Source organism: Chiloscyllium plagiosum, chromosome 19 (assembly GCF_004010195.1).
Source record: "Chiloscyllium plagiosum isolate BGI_BamShark_2017 chromosome 19, ASM401019v2, whole genome shotgun sequence".
NCBI lineage: Eukaryota > Metazoa > Chordata > Chondrichthyes > Orectolobiformes > Hemiscylliidae > Chiloscyllium > Chiloscyllium plagiosum.
In genome coordinates this window covers 63,531,166-63,549,130 of record NC_057728.1, presented here as the reverse complement: position 1 = coordinate 63,549,130, position 17,965 = coordinate 63,531,166, and the positions used below count along the sequence as shown (strand labels likewise).

The window sequence follows — 17,965 nt, the reverse complement described above, 5'->3', positions numbered from 1 at the left end:
GAGAATCGACGTTTCGGACATATGCCCTTCTTCAGGAATGAGGCTGGTGTGCCAAACGTGCTGAGATAAAAGGTGGGGGGGGGCGCTGGGAATAGATGACCTGGGGGGGGGGGGGGGGTGCAGTGAGAGAGGGACTCACTGAGATCCTAGTAGAGGGAGGAGGAGAGCTTCAAGGTAGGCATCCTTGCAAGAGGATTCGCAGTAGGTTAAGATCAACTAGGAGAAAGTGAGGTCTGCAGATGCTGGAGACCAGAGTTGAAAAGTGTGGTGCTGGAAAAGCACAGCAGGCCAGGCAGCATTCGAGGAGCTATTCTCCTGCTCCTCGAATGCTGCCTGACCTGCTGCGCTTTTCCAGCACCACACTTTTCAACTCTGGTCTCCAGCATCTGCAGTCCTCACTTTCTCCTAGCAACTCTATTCCAGCCTTGATCAAGGAAGATGAACCAGATTATTCACAACTTCCACTTACTGATAAAAGCCAAAGAGAGCTTCTAACCATTTCCTCTCCTTTGTAGAGGCAGCTAACCTGAAACTCCAACCACACGACCTGACTCCAGCCACTGTCCAGACTCAACCACTATAGTTTGCTGTTGTTCCATCTTCCATAAGCTTTTCTTCAAATAGACCACGGACATCACTGGCTGGGGCCAGCACTTACTGCCCTTCCCTAATTGCTCAGAGGGCAACTGAGTGTCAACCACATTGCTGTAGGGCTAGAGTCACGTATAGGCAGGTAAGGATAGCAGTTTCCTTCCTTAGCCTTAGTTTTTATGACTTAAAAAAAAAATGGGTGGCACAGTGGTTAGCACTGCTGCCTCACAGCGCCAGAGACCCGGGTTCACTTCCCGCCTCAGGCGACTGACTGTGTGGAGTTTGCACGTTCTCCCCATGTCTGCGTGGGTTTCCTCCCACAGTCCAAAGATGTGCAGGTCAGGTGAATTGGCCATGCTAAATTGCCCGCAGTGTTAGGTAAGGGGTAAATGTAGGGGTATGGGTGGGTTGCGCTTCGGCGGGTCGGTGTGGACTTGTTGGGCTGAAGGGCCTGTTTCCGCACTGTAATGTAATCTAATCTAATAAAACCCAACCTTCCCTAGCACAACTACCTGATGAAGGCGCAGCGTTCTGAAAGCTAATGCCTCCAAATAAACCTGTTGGACTATAACTTGGTGTTGTGTGATTTTTAACTTTGTCCTTCCCTAAAGGATATTAATGAACCAGATGCATTTTTCCTGACAATCATTAGATTCAATCCCAGATTTTTATTCAATTCAAATTTCTATCACTAGCCATAGAGGGATTTCAACCGGGGTCTCCAGGACATTACCTGGGACTCTGGGTTAATAGTCTAGCGATAATACCATGAAGTCATCACCTCCCCCAAATCTTTTACAACTTATATCTTACCTTCACTGCTTCCTGGTCACCCAGTCCCTGTACGTTCCAACCTACAATGACTTCTGGTCCACCAAGACCTCAAATCCGAAAATCTCAGTTTGCTTTTTAAAATTTCTCATCAGCATAACCCCATTGTGCCCCCCCAACACCTGCTTCAGCCTACAGCCCTTCCAGTAGTCAGCATGTTTCCAATCCTGGCCTCTTGCACATCCCAGAGTTAAACTGTCGCAACAGTGATGGTCAGACCATGAATCATCAGAGCCTTAATCCTCAAAATTCTCTGAAAATTCTTCACTTTCTTCTCGCCCTTTAAGATACTCTTAAAAATTACCCTTTTGGCCATCTGTTCTTTTACCCACTCATGCAGCTCATGTCAAATTTTGTTTGATAATGCATCTTGGGACATTTTGCTGCTACTATTGGACAATACAAGCTATATCGCAATACAAGTTATTGCCGATGATTACTCATCATCGACTCCACAGCCAGAGATGTTTTCCCCATTCAAATTCATGTGTAAAATGAAACATGAGTGAGCTTCCTCTTAAAACATTCTCTGCTCCAGTCATCAGCAGCCCAAGTGTTTCATGTCTCTCCTCTGTATAATTCTTCACACATTGTTTTATGCTGAAATTGACAGTTTGTCAAGTATTCAATCGAAGTAACCTATTGGGACTTCACTGTTTACACACAAATTAGACTCTCCATTTAAAGATCATCATCACTCATTCATACTAAATACTCATATCTCTTACATTTTCAAGAATCTGTCTCCATGCAGTACTTAAGAAGAATAGTTCAATTATTGTTATACTTTGAAATGATTGGGTGGTGGGACTGGTGATTAGCAATCTACATTACACACTGTACAATATGAATAAATAGTAAAAAAAAAGTTAGAACGGCTCTGCAAGGAAATTCTAAGGAAACATGAAGAACATGTCCCCTCATTGTCTACTTCAGTGACAAGCTGGAGATCAAAAATCCCCCACTAACACTCTCACCAATGTGTGGGAAGTTGGAGGTTAAAGATAATCGGTAAATGACACTCAGACCTGTTGACAGATCACAGCCAATACAAATTGCTATTAGGGGCTGAGGGAGACAGATTTTTAATCAGCGAGGGTGATGGAGAAAAGGCAGGAAAGTGAAGTTATGGATGAACAGATCAGCTGGGATCTCATCGAAAGGCAGAGCTGACTCAATGGGCTGATGGGCTCCCACCTCGTCTGATCTAACCACTGTTCACAGCAGTCTCACCACATTTTGATATCTGGCTGGTACAAAGCAGGTTCCTATTTGGCTTGAGAAAAAAATCATTTAAACGAACCTTAACCACATCCTCCTGTCCCATACTCTTACCAAGTATCCTCATTCACGAGGACTGCTGAGAATGACAGTGATGATGATTCACTTGAAAGTGAAATTAGGAGAATATTTTACAGATCTGTACAAACCAGTTCAGTTTCTCACTCAGGGAATGCGTATTACTGCAACACCACAGAAGGAAGTCAAACTGACAGCTTTCCCACGATCACAAGGATTGACAGAGACACGGAGGAGCAGATTGGAAGGCAGATTTTGGAAAGATGCACAAGTAACAGGGTTGGTGTCATGGGTGACTTTAACTTCCCTAATATTGATTGGAACCTCCTTAGTTCAAATAGTTTGGATGGAGCAGATTTTATCAGGTATGTCCAGGAAGGATTCCTGACTCAATATATATAAAGGCCAACCAAAGGGGAGGCCATATTGGATTTGGTGCTTGGCAAATCCACACAAATCCAAATCAGAGTGTCAGATCTCAGTGATAGTGATCACAACTCCCTCACCTTTACTATACTCAAGGTGAGGGATAGGAGCAGACGGCATGGGAAAGTATTTAATTAGGGGAGGGGAAATTACAATGCTATTAGGCAGGAACTGGGGCACCTAAATTGGGAACAGATGTTCTCAGGGAAAAGCATGACAGAAATGTGGAGGTTGTTTAGGAAGCACTTGCTAATAGAGTTGGATCGGTTTGTCCCACTGAGGCAAGGAAAGGATGGTAGGGTGAAGGAACCGTGGGTGGCAAAGGCAATAGTGGAACACCTAGTCAAGAGGAAGAAGGAAACTTACTTGAGGAGGCAAGGATCATATAGGGCTCTAGATGGTTACAACATAGCCAGGAAGGAACTGAAGAATGGCCTTAGGAGCGCTGGAAGAGGGTATGAAAAGGCTTTAGTGGGTAGGATTACGGAAAACCCTAAGATATTCTACACTTATGTGAGGAACAAGAGAATGGCCAGAGTGAGGGTAGGGCCGATCAGGGATAGTGGAGGGAATGTGCGCGTGGAGTCGGAGGTAGGTAGGGGAGGTCCTTAATGAATACTTTGCTTCAGTATTCACTGCTGAGAGGGACCTTGTAATTTGTGAGGACAGTGTGAAACAGGCTGATATGCTCGAACAGGTTGATGTTAAAAAGTCATGATTTGGAAATGCCGATGTTGGACTGGGGTGTACAAAGTTAAAAATCACACAACACCAGGTTATAGTCCAACAGGTTTAATTGGAAGCACTAGCTTTCGGAGTGACGCTCCTTCATCAGGTGGTTGTGAAGGAGCAGCGCTCCGAAAGCTAGTGCTTCCAATTAAACCTGTTGGACTATAACCTAGTGTTGTGTGATTTGTAACGATATTAAGAAGGAGGATGTACTAAAAATTTTGAAAAACGTAAGGGTGGCTAATTCCCTCAGGTATATACCAGAAAATATTACCCAAGGTTATTACAAGAACTGAGGGAAGACGTTGCTGCACCTTTGGCAATGATCTTTGCGTCCACACTGTCCAAATGGTTGGAGGATGGCAAATATTATTCCCTTGTTCAAGAAAGGAATAGGGATAATCCTGGAAATTACAGACCAATCAGTCTGAAGTTTGTGGTGGGCAAAGTATTGGAAGGGAATCTGAGGATTTATAATTATTTGGAAAAGCATAGTTTGATTAGAGTTAGTCAGCATGGCTTTGAGGGGGGCAGGCCATGTCTCACAAGCCTTATCGAATTCTTCAAGGGTGGGACAAACACATTGATTAAGGTTCCCCGTGGTAGGCTCATTCAGAAAGCATGGGATACAGGGAAACCGGTCTGTCTGGATACAGAACTGGCTGCCCCATAGAAGACAGAGGGTGGTAGCAGATGGACAGTGTTCAGCCTGGAGCTCAGTGACCAGTGGTGTTCCACACGGATCGGTTCTGGGCCCTCTGCTCTTTGTGATTTTTTTTATAAATGACTTGAGTGAGGAAGTGGAAGGGTGGGTTAGTAAGTTTGCTAATGACACAAAAGTTGGTGGAGTTGTGAATAGTGTGGAGGGTTTTTGTAGGTTGCAATGAGACAGAACTGAGCTGATAAGTGGCAGATGGAGTTCAACCTGGAAAAGTGTGAAGTGATTCACTTTGAAAGGTTGAATTTGAATGTAGAATACAGAATTAAAGGCAGCGTTCTTGGCAGTGTGGAGGAAGAGAGGGACCTTGGGGTCCATGTCCATAGATCCCTCAAAGTTACCACCCAGGTTTATAGGGTAGTCAAGAAGGCTTATGGTGTGTTGGCTTTCATTAGCAGGGGTATTGAGTTTAAGAGCTGCGAGGTTATGCTACATCTCTACAGAGTCTTGGTTAGACCACACATGGAATATTGTGTTCAGTTCTGGTCACCTCATTATAGGAAGGATGTGGAAGCTTTAGAGAAGGTGCAGAGGAGATTTACCAGGATGCTGCCTGGACTGGAGGGCATGGCTTATGAAGAAAAGTTGAGGGAGCTAGGGCTTTTCTCATTGGAGCGAAGAAGGAGAAGAGGTGATTTGATAGAGGTGTACAAGATGATGAGAGGCATATAGAGTGGATAGCCAGAGACTTTTTCCCAGGACGGAAATGGCTGTCAGGAGGGGGCATAATTTCAAAGTGATTGGAGGAAGATTTGGGTGAGATGTTAGAGGTAGGAGAGTGGTGGGTGCATGAAATGCATTGCCTGTGGTGGTAGAGTCAGATACATTAGGGATGTTTAAGTGACTCTTGGATACAAGTTAGTACAATGAAGGGTATGTAGGTTAGTCTGATCTTAGAGTAGGATAAAGGTCGGAACAACATCGAGGGCCGAAGGGCCTGTACTTTTCTATGTACTGTGACACAAGAATTGTTCGAAAAGAAACTCCTGGAACCACACAATGGACCAGAGAAGTGATAGAATGGAATTCTGTCAGGCCATGGACCCAAACTGAATGCGGTCCTTCACAAAATAGATGGTGTCCCACTGAAAATAGAGTCATGACAATCGAGGTGGTCATCACTGTGAAGATGGACCAAGTATTCAAGAAGGGGTATCAGCCACACAGTGCCAGGCAAAGATCATTGCCAATACATTGAACACTGCTCCCCTCCCCCCTCCCCAACCCAACCAATGTCAAAGATCGTGGAGGTTACCATTAACCATAACCTAAATTGGACTCACCATTTAAATACAGTAGCTACAAGAGCAGGTCAGAGGTTAGGGATACTGCAGCGAGCAACTCACCTCCTGACTCCCCAAAGCACCTCTCTGCAATGTGATGGAATACCCCCCATTTGGATAAATGCTACTTGAACCATAAGCTTGACAAAACCATCAAGGACAAAGCAGCCCGCTTGATTGTCACCACATCCACAAACATCAGTAGCTACAAGAGCAGGTCAGAGGTTAGGGATACTGCAGCGAGCAACTCACCTCCTGACTCCCCAAAGCATCTCTCTGCAATGTGATGGAATACCCCCCATTTGGATAAATGCTACTTGAACCATAAGCTTGACACCATCAAGGACAAAGCAGCCCGCTTGATTGTCACCACATCCACAAACATCCACTCCCTCCTCCACTGATACTCAAGATGCACTGCAGAAATTCACCAAAGATCCTCAGACAGCTCCTTCTAAATACACGACCATTTCCATCTAGAAGGTCAAGTGCAACAGTTACAATGGAAACACCACCACCTGCAAGTTCCCCTCCAAGCCACTCACCATCCTGACTTGGAAATATATTACTGCTCCTTCACTGTCATAGAGTCAAAATCCTGGAACTGCCTACCTAATGTCATTGTGGGTCTACGTACAGCATCTGCTGGAGATCAGAGTTGAGAGTGTGGTGCTGGAAAAGCACAGCAGGTCAGAGAGCATCCGAGGAGCAGGAGAATCGACGTTTTGGGCATAAGTCCTTTTCCTGATGAAGGGCTTATGCCCAAAATGTCGACTTTCCTGTTCCTCGGATGCTGCCTGACTTGCTGTGCTTTTCTAGCACCACACTCTCGACCCTACTTACAGCACATAGACTGCAGCGGTTCAAGAAGGCAGCTGACCCTCACCTTCTCAAAGGGCAACTAGGGATGGGCAATAAATGCTAGGCCCAGTCAGTGATGCCCACATCCAATTGAATCTGCTTTGCATTGCCCCTTTAGTCGGTGTGTTCCAGATCACAATCACTCACTGGGTTTAAAAAATAACATTTATTCATCTCCTCCTTCGCTTATTTTAGCAATGATCTGAAGTCGGTGTCTTCTAACCCTCTGATGACTGAATTCAACCTTTTCTGGCCCCCTTTGTTATAAAGATAACAGGCCTGGTTTCAGTATATAACTGAAGTTCTCATCCCAGGTCAGAAATATGCAAATATCAGCAAGGCGAAGAGGCTCAGCATTTCAAAACTGATTTACAAACCCCCACTCCACCTCCCCGCATTCATTATTTGCACTAATTATACCACACGGTTGCGGTTGTGGACTGCAGAGGGCACGGATCCTGTGCTTACTCACGGTGGAGTTAGTTTATTTAGATTACTTATAGTGTGGAAACAGGCTCTTCAGCCCAACAAGTCCACACCGACCCACCAAAGAGCAACCCACCCAGACCCATTCCCCTACATTTACCCCTTCACCTAACACTACAGGCAATTTAGCATGGCCAATTCACCTAACCTGCATATCTTTGGACAGAGAGGAAACCCACGCAGACACGGGGAGAATGTGCAAAACTCCACACAATCAGTCGCCTGAGGTGGGAATTGAACCCGGGTCTCTGGCGCTGTGAGGCAGCAGTGCTAACCACTGTGCCACCGTGCTGCCCAGTGCTGCAGCACTGACACCACTAACCACCTGGAAAGGCCAAGGCTTCTCCTCTCAATGGCTGTCCAGAGATTCCAGCTGAACAATCCACACAATGGGGCAACGCTGACCAGTGATCCAATCATCACCGCTCATGTGGGCAAACACTTTCTGGAGCAGAGCTGATCAAGGAGCTGGATCATAGCCGTTTGGAGTACAAACAGAGACATTTGGAATAGGAGTAGGCCATTCTGTCCCTTGAACTTCCTACGTTTATGGCTGCTCTGATCATTCCGCATTCCTGTCTGGCCCAATTGCCTTTTGCCCCCTTGGCCCACTGTCCTGCCCAAGACATGGACTGCGAGACAACCCCTTGTTGTTGAACGGTAACCCCTAATTCTAGATTCTCCCGCAACAGGAAACAATGGATCAATGCAGAGGTATGGGACTGAGGGTGATTTTGCAGTTTGGATTAGAAACTGGCTTTATATAAGAAGGCAACGAGTGATGATTGATGGAAAATATTCAATCTGGAGTCCAGTTAAGAGTGGTGTGCCACAAGGATCTGCTTGTCATTTTTATAAACAACTTGGACACAGGCATAAGTGGATGGGTTAGTAAGTTTGTAGATGACACTAAAGTCGGTGGAGTAGTGGACAGTGTGGAAGAATGTTGCAGGTTGCAGGGGAACTTGGATAAACTCCAGAATTGGGCTAAGAGGTGGAAAATGGAGTTCAATGCAGCTAAATGGGAGGTGATTCGCTTTGGGAAGAAAAACAGGAAGGCAGAATACTGGGTCAATGGAAAGATTCTTAGTAGTGTGGATGTGCAGAGGGATCTTGTGTTCCATGTATATAGATCCCTGAAAGTTGCCATCCAGGTTGATAGTGCTGTTAAGAAGGCATACTGTGTATTAGGTTGCATTGGTAGAGGGACGGAGTTCTGGAACCGTGATGTCATGCTGCAACTATACAAAACGCTGGTGCGGCCTCAGTTAGAATACTGTGTACAGTTCTGGTCACCCCATTATAGGAAAGATGTGGAAGCATTGGAAAAGGTGCAGAGGAGATTTACCAGGATGTTGCCTGGTCTGGAGGGAAGGTCTTATGAGGAAAGGCTGAGAGACTTGGGTCTGTTCTCATTGGAGAGAAGAAGGCCAAGAAGGGATTTGATAGAGACATACAAGATGATCAGAGGATTAGATAGGGTTGACAATGAGAGCCTTTTTCCGAGGATGATGATGTCGGCTTGTACGAGGGGGCATAGCTAAAAATTGAGGGGTGATAGCTTTAAGACAGGTGTCAGAGGCTGATTCTTTACTCAGAGTGGCAAGGGCGTGGAATGCCCTGCCTGCCAATGTTGTTAACTCAGCCACATTAATGGCATTTAAACAGTCCTTGGATAAGCACATGGATGATGATGGGATAGTGGTAGGATGAGCTTAGATTAGTTCACAGGTTGGCACAACACTGAGGGCCGAAACACCTGTTCTGTGCTGTATTGTTCTAAGCCACCTCTTACACTTTAAATTCCGGTGGACACCAGTCCAGTCTGTCCAAACTTTGCCCAAAATGATCAACCCATTCCAGCGATTGGTCTGGTAATCCTCTGAACTGTTTCCAATGCATTTAGATCCTTCCTTAGATCAGGAGACCAATAGTGTACAGGGCAACAATTCGAATTCTGAGCCAAGTGGCAAGTTGCATATCTTCAAGCACAGTTAATCAGCTTGGGAGAAGGGATCTCCAACATTCCTTGATTCTCTAAATTGGAAAAGGTTCAGAAAAGATTTACCAGGATGTTGCTGGGAACGAAGGTTTTGAGTAATAATAAAAAAAAAATAGGCTGGAACTTTTTGCACAGGAGGTTGAGGGGTTGTCATGATTTTATAAACCTCATTGAGGTTTATAAAATCATGACAGAAATAGATAAGGTGAACAGCAAGGGTCTTTTCCCTAAAGACATCTGTTTAAGGGAAGAGGAGAAAATTTTTTTTTTTTTTACAAAGACCTAAGGGGCAACTTTTATTTTTACATAGAGAGTGATTCATGTGTGGAATGAACGCCCAGAATGAAACAGTGGATACAGGTACAGTTACAACATTTAACAACATTTGGATAAGTACATGAATAGAAAAGGTTTGGAATGTGGGCCAAGCACAGGCAGGTGGGACTTGTTTAGTTTGGAAACATGGTCAGCATGGACCGAAGGATCTGTTTCTGTGCTGTATGACTCTACGACTCAATTATCCATCTGTAAAAAAATGCTGCTGCTCTCTACATAAAGAACATGCATGTACTTGGTACCATTCACAACCTCAGGATGTCAGAAAGCACTTCTCCACCAATGAAGTGCTTCTGATTTGCTGTAATCTAGACTAGGCAACAACAAGCCTTCTAACCGGATAACCTGTCTTAGTGGTGTCAATTAAGGGATAAATGGTGAGCTTTGAGAAGATTTGAGGGATAAATATTGGGACAGGATACCAAAATCATCTCCCCGATCTTCTTTGGAAGAATGGCAGTGGGATTTTTTAGATCCACCTGACAGAGGTTTTATCGGAAGGGTAGCACTCCCAGCAATACCGCACGGAGAACATCAGCCTGGACTTTGTACTCAAGCAAGAGCAAGACTTGGACAGACAATCTTCTGACTCAGCGAGGTATGACACGGACATTCTGACATTGTAAAGTGAAGCACAGCAATTGTTTCCCTTACAGTAAAGGTACAAGCTATTTAAAACAACTGTAAACTAGAATTAGTAAGCTGCGCCTCAATCTCTGAGCTGCTGTTTGCAGCTCACAAAGTCTGAGTCAGAAGGTCATGGGTTCAGAGAGCACACCCTCATTGTCCAAAGTGGTGTCTTTAGTTCAGATTTTAAACAGAGACCCTAACTACTGTGAGAAAGATCTCCCCAGTAACCTCAACAGTTTTTAATGGGGGGGAAAACGTGAGTACTGTAGATCAGAGTCGAGAATGTGGTGCTGGAAAAGCACAGGTCAGGTAGCATCCGAGAAGCAGAAGAATCAATGTTTCAGGCATAAGCCCTTCATGCTCGAATGGCATACTCCTGTTCCTATTTCTTGAGATGCAACACCATCAATCATAAGGTGTGCAATGTCATGAGAGGCATAGACTGGGTAGACAGGAAAAGACTTTTCCCTTTGTGAAGAGATCAATGATTAGGGAACATTTGAGATGAGGAGGAGGATTAGAGAGGATTTGAGGAAAAACCTTTTATCCAGAGGGAGGTGGGCAGCTGGAACTCACTTCCTCACATTTCAAAAATCTTTTCAACGTCAAGATATACAAGGCTGAGGGCTGGAAAACAGATTAGCATAGGTAATAGTTTTCGATCAGCAGAGACTCAATAGGCTGAAGGGTCTCTCTCTGTGCTGTAGACCTCGATAATTGTATGAATTGAGGTGTAGGGAAAGGAGTTGTGAGACTAGTCTAACTCGGTCACAGTTCTGGGCTAAATAGGGAGATTAGTTCAATGCAAAAAAGTGTGGAGTTAACATGATACTGTTCATGGGAGTCCAGGAGGTTGCAGGCTGATGTAAATCGAGGATTATAACAAGATGAGAGAGGACAGACACAGAAAAGCTATTTCCTCTGGCACAGGGAGTTCAGAACAAGGAGACAGAACCATAACCCGAGAGTCAGGCCGATCAGGAGAGAAATCAAGAAGCAAGTTTCCAAATCATAACTCATCCCAGGAACAACATGGGCACTGAGAGGAAATCAGTTTAAAACTTCCAGGACAGCGGTATATAGGCTGATGTTCAAAGTCATTCCAAAAAGATCTAGAGCAGAGGCAGGTAGACCAAGCCAAGATATAAATTAAGCATGAGTTAAGTGAGTGGCAGAACAACCTCAAGGGGCTGAATGGCCTCTTCCTCTTACATTAATTGTTAGAAATATTGTTTAAAGAATAAAGAGTAAATGCAGGAATCACAGAGGACTAGTCAGTAAACAGATAGGTGGGGGAGGCATCTCTCCAATGGCCTGTTTGGAACCAGGACCCAAAACCTTGGCATAGAGTCAGAGATGTACAGCACAAAAACAGACCCTTTGGTTCAACTCCATGCTGACCAGATGGCTAATTAATCTTAGTCCCATTTATCAGCATTTGACCCATATCCCTCTAAACCCTTTCTATTCATGTACCAATTCAGATGCCTTTTAAATGTTGTAATTGTACCAGTCTTCACCACTTCCTCTGGCAGTTCATTCCATACACACATCACCCCAGGTGTGAAAAAGTTACCCCTCAGACCCCTTTTAAATCTTTCCCTTCTCACCTCTCGTTCCGGACTCTCCCACCCCAGGGTCTATTTACCCTATCCATGACCCTCACGATTTTATAAATCTCTTAAAAATGACCCCTCAGCCTCTTCTCTCGCCCGTTATTACCGTACAACAACCACCTACATTCGTAACGCTCTTTCAACAAAATAAAAAATTCCACAGCAATTTGCAGGAGCAGAATCTGATTTCCACCCCCCATCCCTCGATAATCTGACGCTGAACCACGTCGGGAAGTATTTAACAAACTATAATCCCACACTCTTTCACAGGCGGGCTGTGGTGGGATTTAATCCATCCAGTATTTCAAAACCTCTGCCAAAAATCCCACCCCCCCAAAGCATGAATTGGAACTTTCGATAAAAGCGGTCACTTTAAAGAGATGCGTGGGGGTGGGAATGGAATGATTCTGGTATCAGTTCCAACCTGCTGTAAAGTTATTTTAGGAATTGCAATGATATTAATACACCCAATCAGGATGAAAACTCCAGCTCGATAATGAGTGTCTCGCCTCCGGTAACTAGAATGAATGCAAATAAATCACCTTGCTGCATTCTACAGACAAAGCAGCGAATTGGAAAAATGAGGCACGGGGAACAACACTTGTGTGAGCGTTAGGGAGCGGAGGGTGTGCTCTTTGTCCACAGCCCAATTACAGAGTGAACACAACTTTACAAAAACAGAGCTGGGTGCTCACGTTAGAGGGAGCCTGACACGACTTCAGTCACCCGGGAGTCTGCACACGTTGCATTCTACTAAAAAGGAAGATCCAAGCGAAGAGACAGACACACACAACCACTCGTCCTTTCTCAGAAACTGCTAGCTCAAAATCTGCAATTTACTTGTAATAAAACTTGCCCAGCAGCCTGATTCAAAGAGCTGCAGTAGTACAAGGAACTACCTGCAGACTCTGGGTTTAATTGATCCAGAGTCAATTTACCCGCTCACCCCTGTTATACCCACCTGTTGAGTCTTCCTTTCTTCTTTAAACCCCCCAAATGAGATCGCTTAGTGTTGCGTCGTTTCAATCTTCTTCTTTGAGACAAACTCAGGTTCCAGGTGGCGAGTGGCACCTCAGCCACAGAGCAATACTCTGCTCCCCCCTTGGAGGTGCTACTTCCACATCAATGTCAAGTGTGCCGTTGGGAAGAGACAGCGCTCCCACTTTGCAGTTAGCTTTACCGCTTCACATCAAGACCAAATTATCTCACTCTTCCGGGCTCAACCAAACCTGGAGAGCTAGCCAATCAGCAACAGGACCGCCCACTCAGCAACAGCGCAGCCAATCCGAGCCGTGAGAGCATAACTAACACAGGGAATTGGTGCTTCCCTTCACTGGGTAAAAACAATGACTGCAGATGCTGGGAACCAGATTCTGGATCAGTGGTGCTGGAAGAGCGCAGCAGTTCAGGCAGCGTCCGAGGAGCAGTAAAATCGACATTTCGGGCAAAAGCCCTTCATCAGGAATAAAGGTAGGGAGCCTGAAGCGTGGAGTCTGCCTTTATTCCTGATGAAGGGCTTTTGCCCGAAACGTTGATTTACTGCTCCTCGGATGCTGCCTGACCTGCTGTGCTCTTCCAGCACCACTAATCCAGCCTCCTTTCACTGGCTAAAGTTTAAGTCCTATCAGCCAATAGAAATGCCGTTGGTGAGAAGGGACAGGGTTTAATCTCCCAGTTTTGCGGCCAGTTTTTCAATTGGCAAATTTGGGTAGAGTTACAAAGTGACCTGGATCATCCCATACATGAATTGTTAACATGTAGAAAGAACCTGTTAATAGGACTACTAATATAATGTTCTATGGCAGAAATGTCTACCATGAGCTGGCACAATTTTAAGGTGATTGGAGGAAGATGTCAGCGGTAGGTTCTTTATAGACAATAGACAATAGGTAATAGGTGCAGGAGTAGGCCATTCTGCCCTTCGAACCTGCACCGCCATTCATTATGATCATGGCTGATCATCCTCAATCAGTATCCTGTTCCTGCCTTATCCCCATAACCCTTGATTCCACTATCCTTGAGAGCTCTATCCAACTCTTTCTTAAATGAATCCAGAGACTGGGCCTCCACTGCCTTCTGGGACAGAGCATTCCACACACTCACCACTCTCTGGGTGAAGACGTTTCTCCTCATCTCTGTCCTAAATGGCCTACCCCTTATTTTTAAGCTGTGTCCTCTGGTTCGGGACTCACCCATCAGCGGAAATATGTTTCCTGCTTCCAGAGTGTCCAATCCTTTAATAATCTTATATGTCTCAATCAGATCCCCTCTCAGTCTTCTAAACTCAAGGGAATACAAGCCTAGTCGCTCCAATCTTTCAACATAAGATAGTCCTGCCATTCCAGGAATTGACCTTGTGATCCTACACTGCACTCCATCAATAGCCAGAATGTCTTTCCGCAAATTTGGAGACCAGAACTGCACACAAAATTCCAGGTGCAGTCTCACCAGGGCCCTGTACAGCTGGAGAAGGACCTCTTTGCTTCTATACTCAATCCCTCTTGTTATGAAGGCCAGCATGCTATTAGCCTTCTTCACTGCCTGCTGTACCTGCATGCTTACCTTCATTGACTGGTGTACAAAAACACCCAGATCTCTTTGTACTGCCCCTTTACCTAACCTGACTCCATTTAGGTAGTAATCTGCCTTCCTGTTCTTGCCACCAAAGTGGATAACCATACATTTGTCCACATTAAACTGCATCTGCCATGCATCTGTCACTCACCTAACCTGTCCATGTCACCCTGTAATCTCCTAACATCCTCCTCACATTTCACCCTGCCACCCAGCTTTGTATCATCAGCAAATTTGCTAATGTTACTATTAATACCATTTTCTATATCATTAATATATATTGTAAAAAGCTGCGGTCCCAGCTTTTACACAGAGAGTGGAAGGTGCATGGAATGCACTGCCAGCAGTGATAGTCGGGTCAGATACATTAGGGACATTTAAGCGACTCTTGGATAGGCACATAGAAGATAGTTCAATGAAGGTATGTAGGTTAGTCTATTCTGAGAGTAGGATAAAAGGCCAGTACAACATCGAGGGCTGAATGGTCTGCACTGTTCTATGACTCATTCCTGATGAAGGGCTCCTGCCCGAAACATCGATTCTCCTGCTCCTCGGATGCTGCCTGACCTGCTGTGCTTTTCCAGCACCACTCTAATCTTGACTCTGATCTCTCGAGTCGTCACTTTTGTCACTGTTCTATGTTGGCTTTTGCTGCAAGGGAATGACATTTAAAAGTTGGGTAAAATGGACCAAAGAATCGCAGACACTGAAAATCTGAATCAAAAGTGGAAATTGCTAAAGAAACTCAACAGGTCTGGCAGCTGTACTGAAAGTAACAAATGCTGGAGATCATAGCAGGTCAGGCAGCATCCATGGAGAGAGAGCAAGCTAACGTTTCAAGTCTGGGACTTGCTGAAACACTGCAGCATGCCGAGGAAAGACACATGGGTATGTGAGCAGGATGCTGTCTGGCATCTGTTCTGAAGAAGGGTCACTGGACCTCAAACATTTACTCTGCTTTCTCTCCAATAAAGCGCCAGATCTGCTGAGTTTCTCCAGCAGCTTGTGACAGCTTTCCAGCTTATTGGTGAGACTGCACCTGAGTTACAGTTTTGGACTCTCTATGTGAGAAGAGATAGACTTCCATTGGAGGCAGGTCAGAGAAGGCTCACTTGGTTGATTCCTCGGATGAAGAGGTTGGTTTGTGTGGAAAAATCGACAGGTTGGCTCAATACAAATTGGAGTTTAGAAGAATGAGAGGTTATCCTAGTAAAACTCATAAGATCCTGGGAGGACTTGACATGGGTGGATGTTGTGAGGTACTTCTACCTTGTGGATGCATCTAGAATGAGAGCACTGTTCAAACTAAGCGTCTTCTATTAAAAAAGATGAGGAATTTCTTCTTTCAGGGTGCTTGACGTAGTAGGCCATTCAGCTCATCAAGATGGCTCCACCATTCGACGAGATCATGGCTGATCTGATTATCTTCAACTCCACTTTCCTGACTTGTCCCCATAATCCTCCATTCCTGTTCTGATTAAAAATCTGTATATTATACATAATGATTTGCCTTGTACAGCCTTCTGTGCTAAAGAATTGCACTGATTCGCTATCCTGAAAGAGGAAATTCCTCCTCATCTCTGTCTTAAATGGGCAAACCCACATTCTGAGATTATGCTCTTTGCTGGACTCTCCCACAAGAGACTCTCCCACATCTATCCTATCAAGCCCCCCAAAGAATTGCTGGTCCCTTTCACAGAGATCTGTGTTGGCTGGGTCATTGACTGCAGTCAGAGCTGAGTGAGAGAGATTTTGGATGGACAAAGGAACAGGCAGGAAATGGACTTGTAGCAGAGCATGATCAATGGGCCAAATGGCCTCCTCCCGCTATATCTTATGATTCTTGTCGGACAGCAAGGAGAGAAGAGCACATGTAACAATGGGGACTGTGCTGCACTCTGACCTCTGTGCCAAAGGTTCTCAATTCAAGTCCCATTCGAGAAACCTGAGTACAAATTCCAAGCTGACACACTTAGTGCAGTACTACGGGTGTGCTGCAATGTCACAGCTCTGTCTGCATAAAACTGAGGTCCCTTCAGCAGCTTGAGACAGATTCATGGTGAAGAAGAGCAAGGGAGGTTTCCTGTGGTCTTGACTAATATCATAAAAGCAGATTATCTGGTTGTTATCATTTGGCTGTTGGAGATTGCTTGGTTACTGCTTTTCTCCATTACAGGCATGTTTACACTACTAAGCAGTGCTTGAGTGGCTGGCAAGCACTTTGGGATATCCTTAAGTGATATACAAATGCAAATTCTTGCTTTACATCTTCACCCTTCTGAAGAACTGTATTTTTTGAACGGCACTTTAAAAGTATGACTGATAATCCAGCAGGTTTAATGAATGATCTAAGGGATTAATTCAAATACCGAAACAGCAAGTGTGGGATTTGCTTTTAATTTATTTAATAAGTCAAGAAATAAGAATAAAAGTCAATAAGAAAAGAAAGCTAAGCTCAGTAATGGTGACATGAAATGACTGGATTGTTATAAAAACCCATCTGATTGATTAAAGTTATCTCTAATAGCAAAGAATGTCTGCCTATACTCTGAGAAAGTGAGGTTTGCAGATGCTGGAGAGTCAGAGTCAGAAAGTATGGCGCTGGAAAAGCAGAGCAGGTCAGGCAGCATCCGAGGAGCAGCAGAGTTAACGTTTCGGGAGTAAGCCCTGCATCAAGAATGTTGACTTTGAAGTAGTCCATTCAAATACTAAGCAAAAGTGAGGACTGCAGATGCTCGAAACCAGAGTTTAGACTAGAGTGTTGCTGGAAAAGCACAGCAGGTCAGGCCGCATCCGAGGAACAGGAAAATCAACGTTTTGGGCAAAAGCCTATTCCTAATGAAGGGCTTTTGCCCAAAACGTTGATTTTCCTGCTCCTCGGATGCTGCCTGACCTGCTGTGCTTTTCCAGCAACACTCTATTCAAATACTAAGGCAGTATTGAAATACTAAATGCAACCTCAGTTGCATTTGGGATAGATAGCAAATGCTAGCCTTGCCATGGAGACCCACAGGCCATGAATGAATACGACAAATCTCCAAATATCGAACATTGATTACTGCAATCTGTGTTTAGGGATTGGAGCAGGAACACATTATAATTCAAGTTCAAAAATCAGCTGTGGTGAAAAGAATGAACTATTAAAAACACTTGTATGAGTGGCACAGAAGGGGCAAGCTGTTTGTTTGGCATATTTAACCAAATCTGGTGTGAAATCATGTCACAAGCAGGGAAATAGAAACCAATTTAGATGTTTTTTTAAAATTCTCCCCTCTCCTGAGATTAAGAATTTTATTTAGCATTCAGAGACATAATTTCTACAACAAAGCAGAACAGGTGGAGTCCATTCAACCCATTGAACCTGTTCATCTGTTTGAGTAGATCACAGTTGATGTGACCTACTCCCTTTTTTTTAACCAAATATCCTTTGACCCCTTTGACTAACAAAAATTCATCAATCCCAGGTTTAAAATTCACAGCTAATTTTCCAGTTTGGATGAAACATTAACAACCCAAAACACTAATCCCTGCTTCTCATTCCAATGATACTGCAGGGAATTCTGGATGTTTCTGGAATCTTCTA

At 44.5% G+C, this 17,965-nt stretch overlaps 1 protein-coding gene across 1 annotated transcript in view; it reads right to left on the bottom strand.

Moving 5' to 3' along the window:
• Positions 1-17,965, bottom strand: part of LOC122559447 (serine/threonine-protein kinase 38-like) — a 64,308-nt gene that overhangs the window by 44,693 nt on the left and 1,650 nt on the right. Inside the window, exon 2 of the mRNA XM_043708897.1 lies at positions 12,770-12,919. Within this exon, the coding sequence (XP_043564832.1) occupies positions 12,770-12,919 (150 nt within the window). The remainder of the gene's footprint in view (positions 1-12,769; positions 12,920-17,965) is intronic.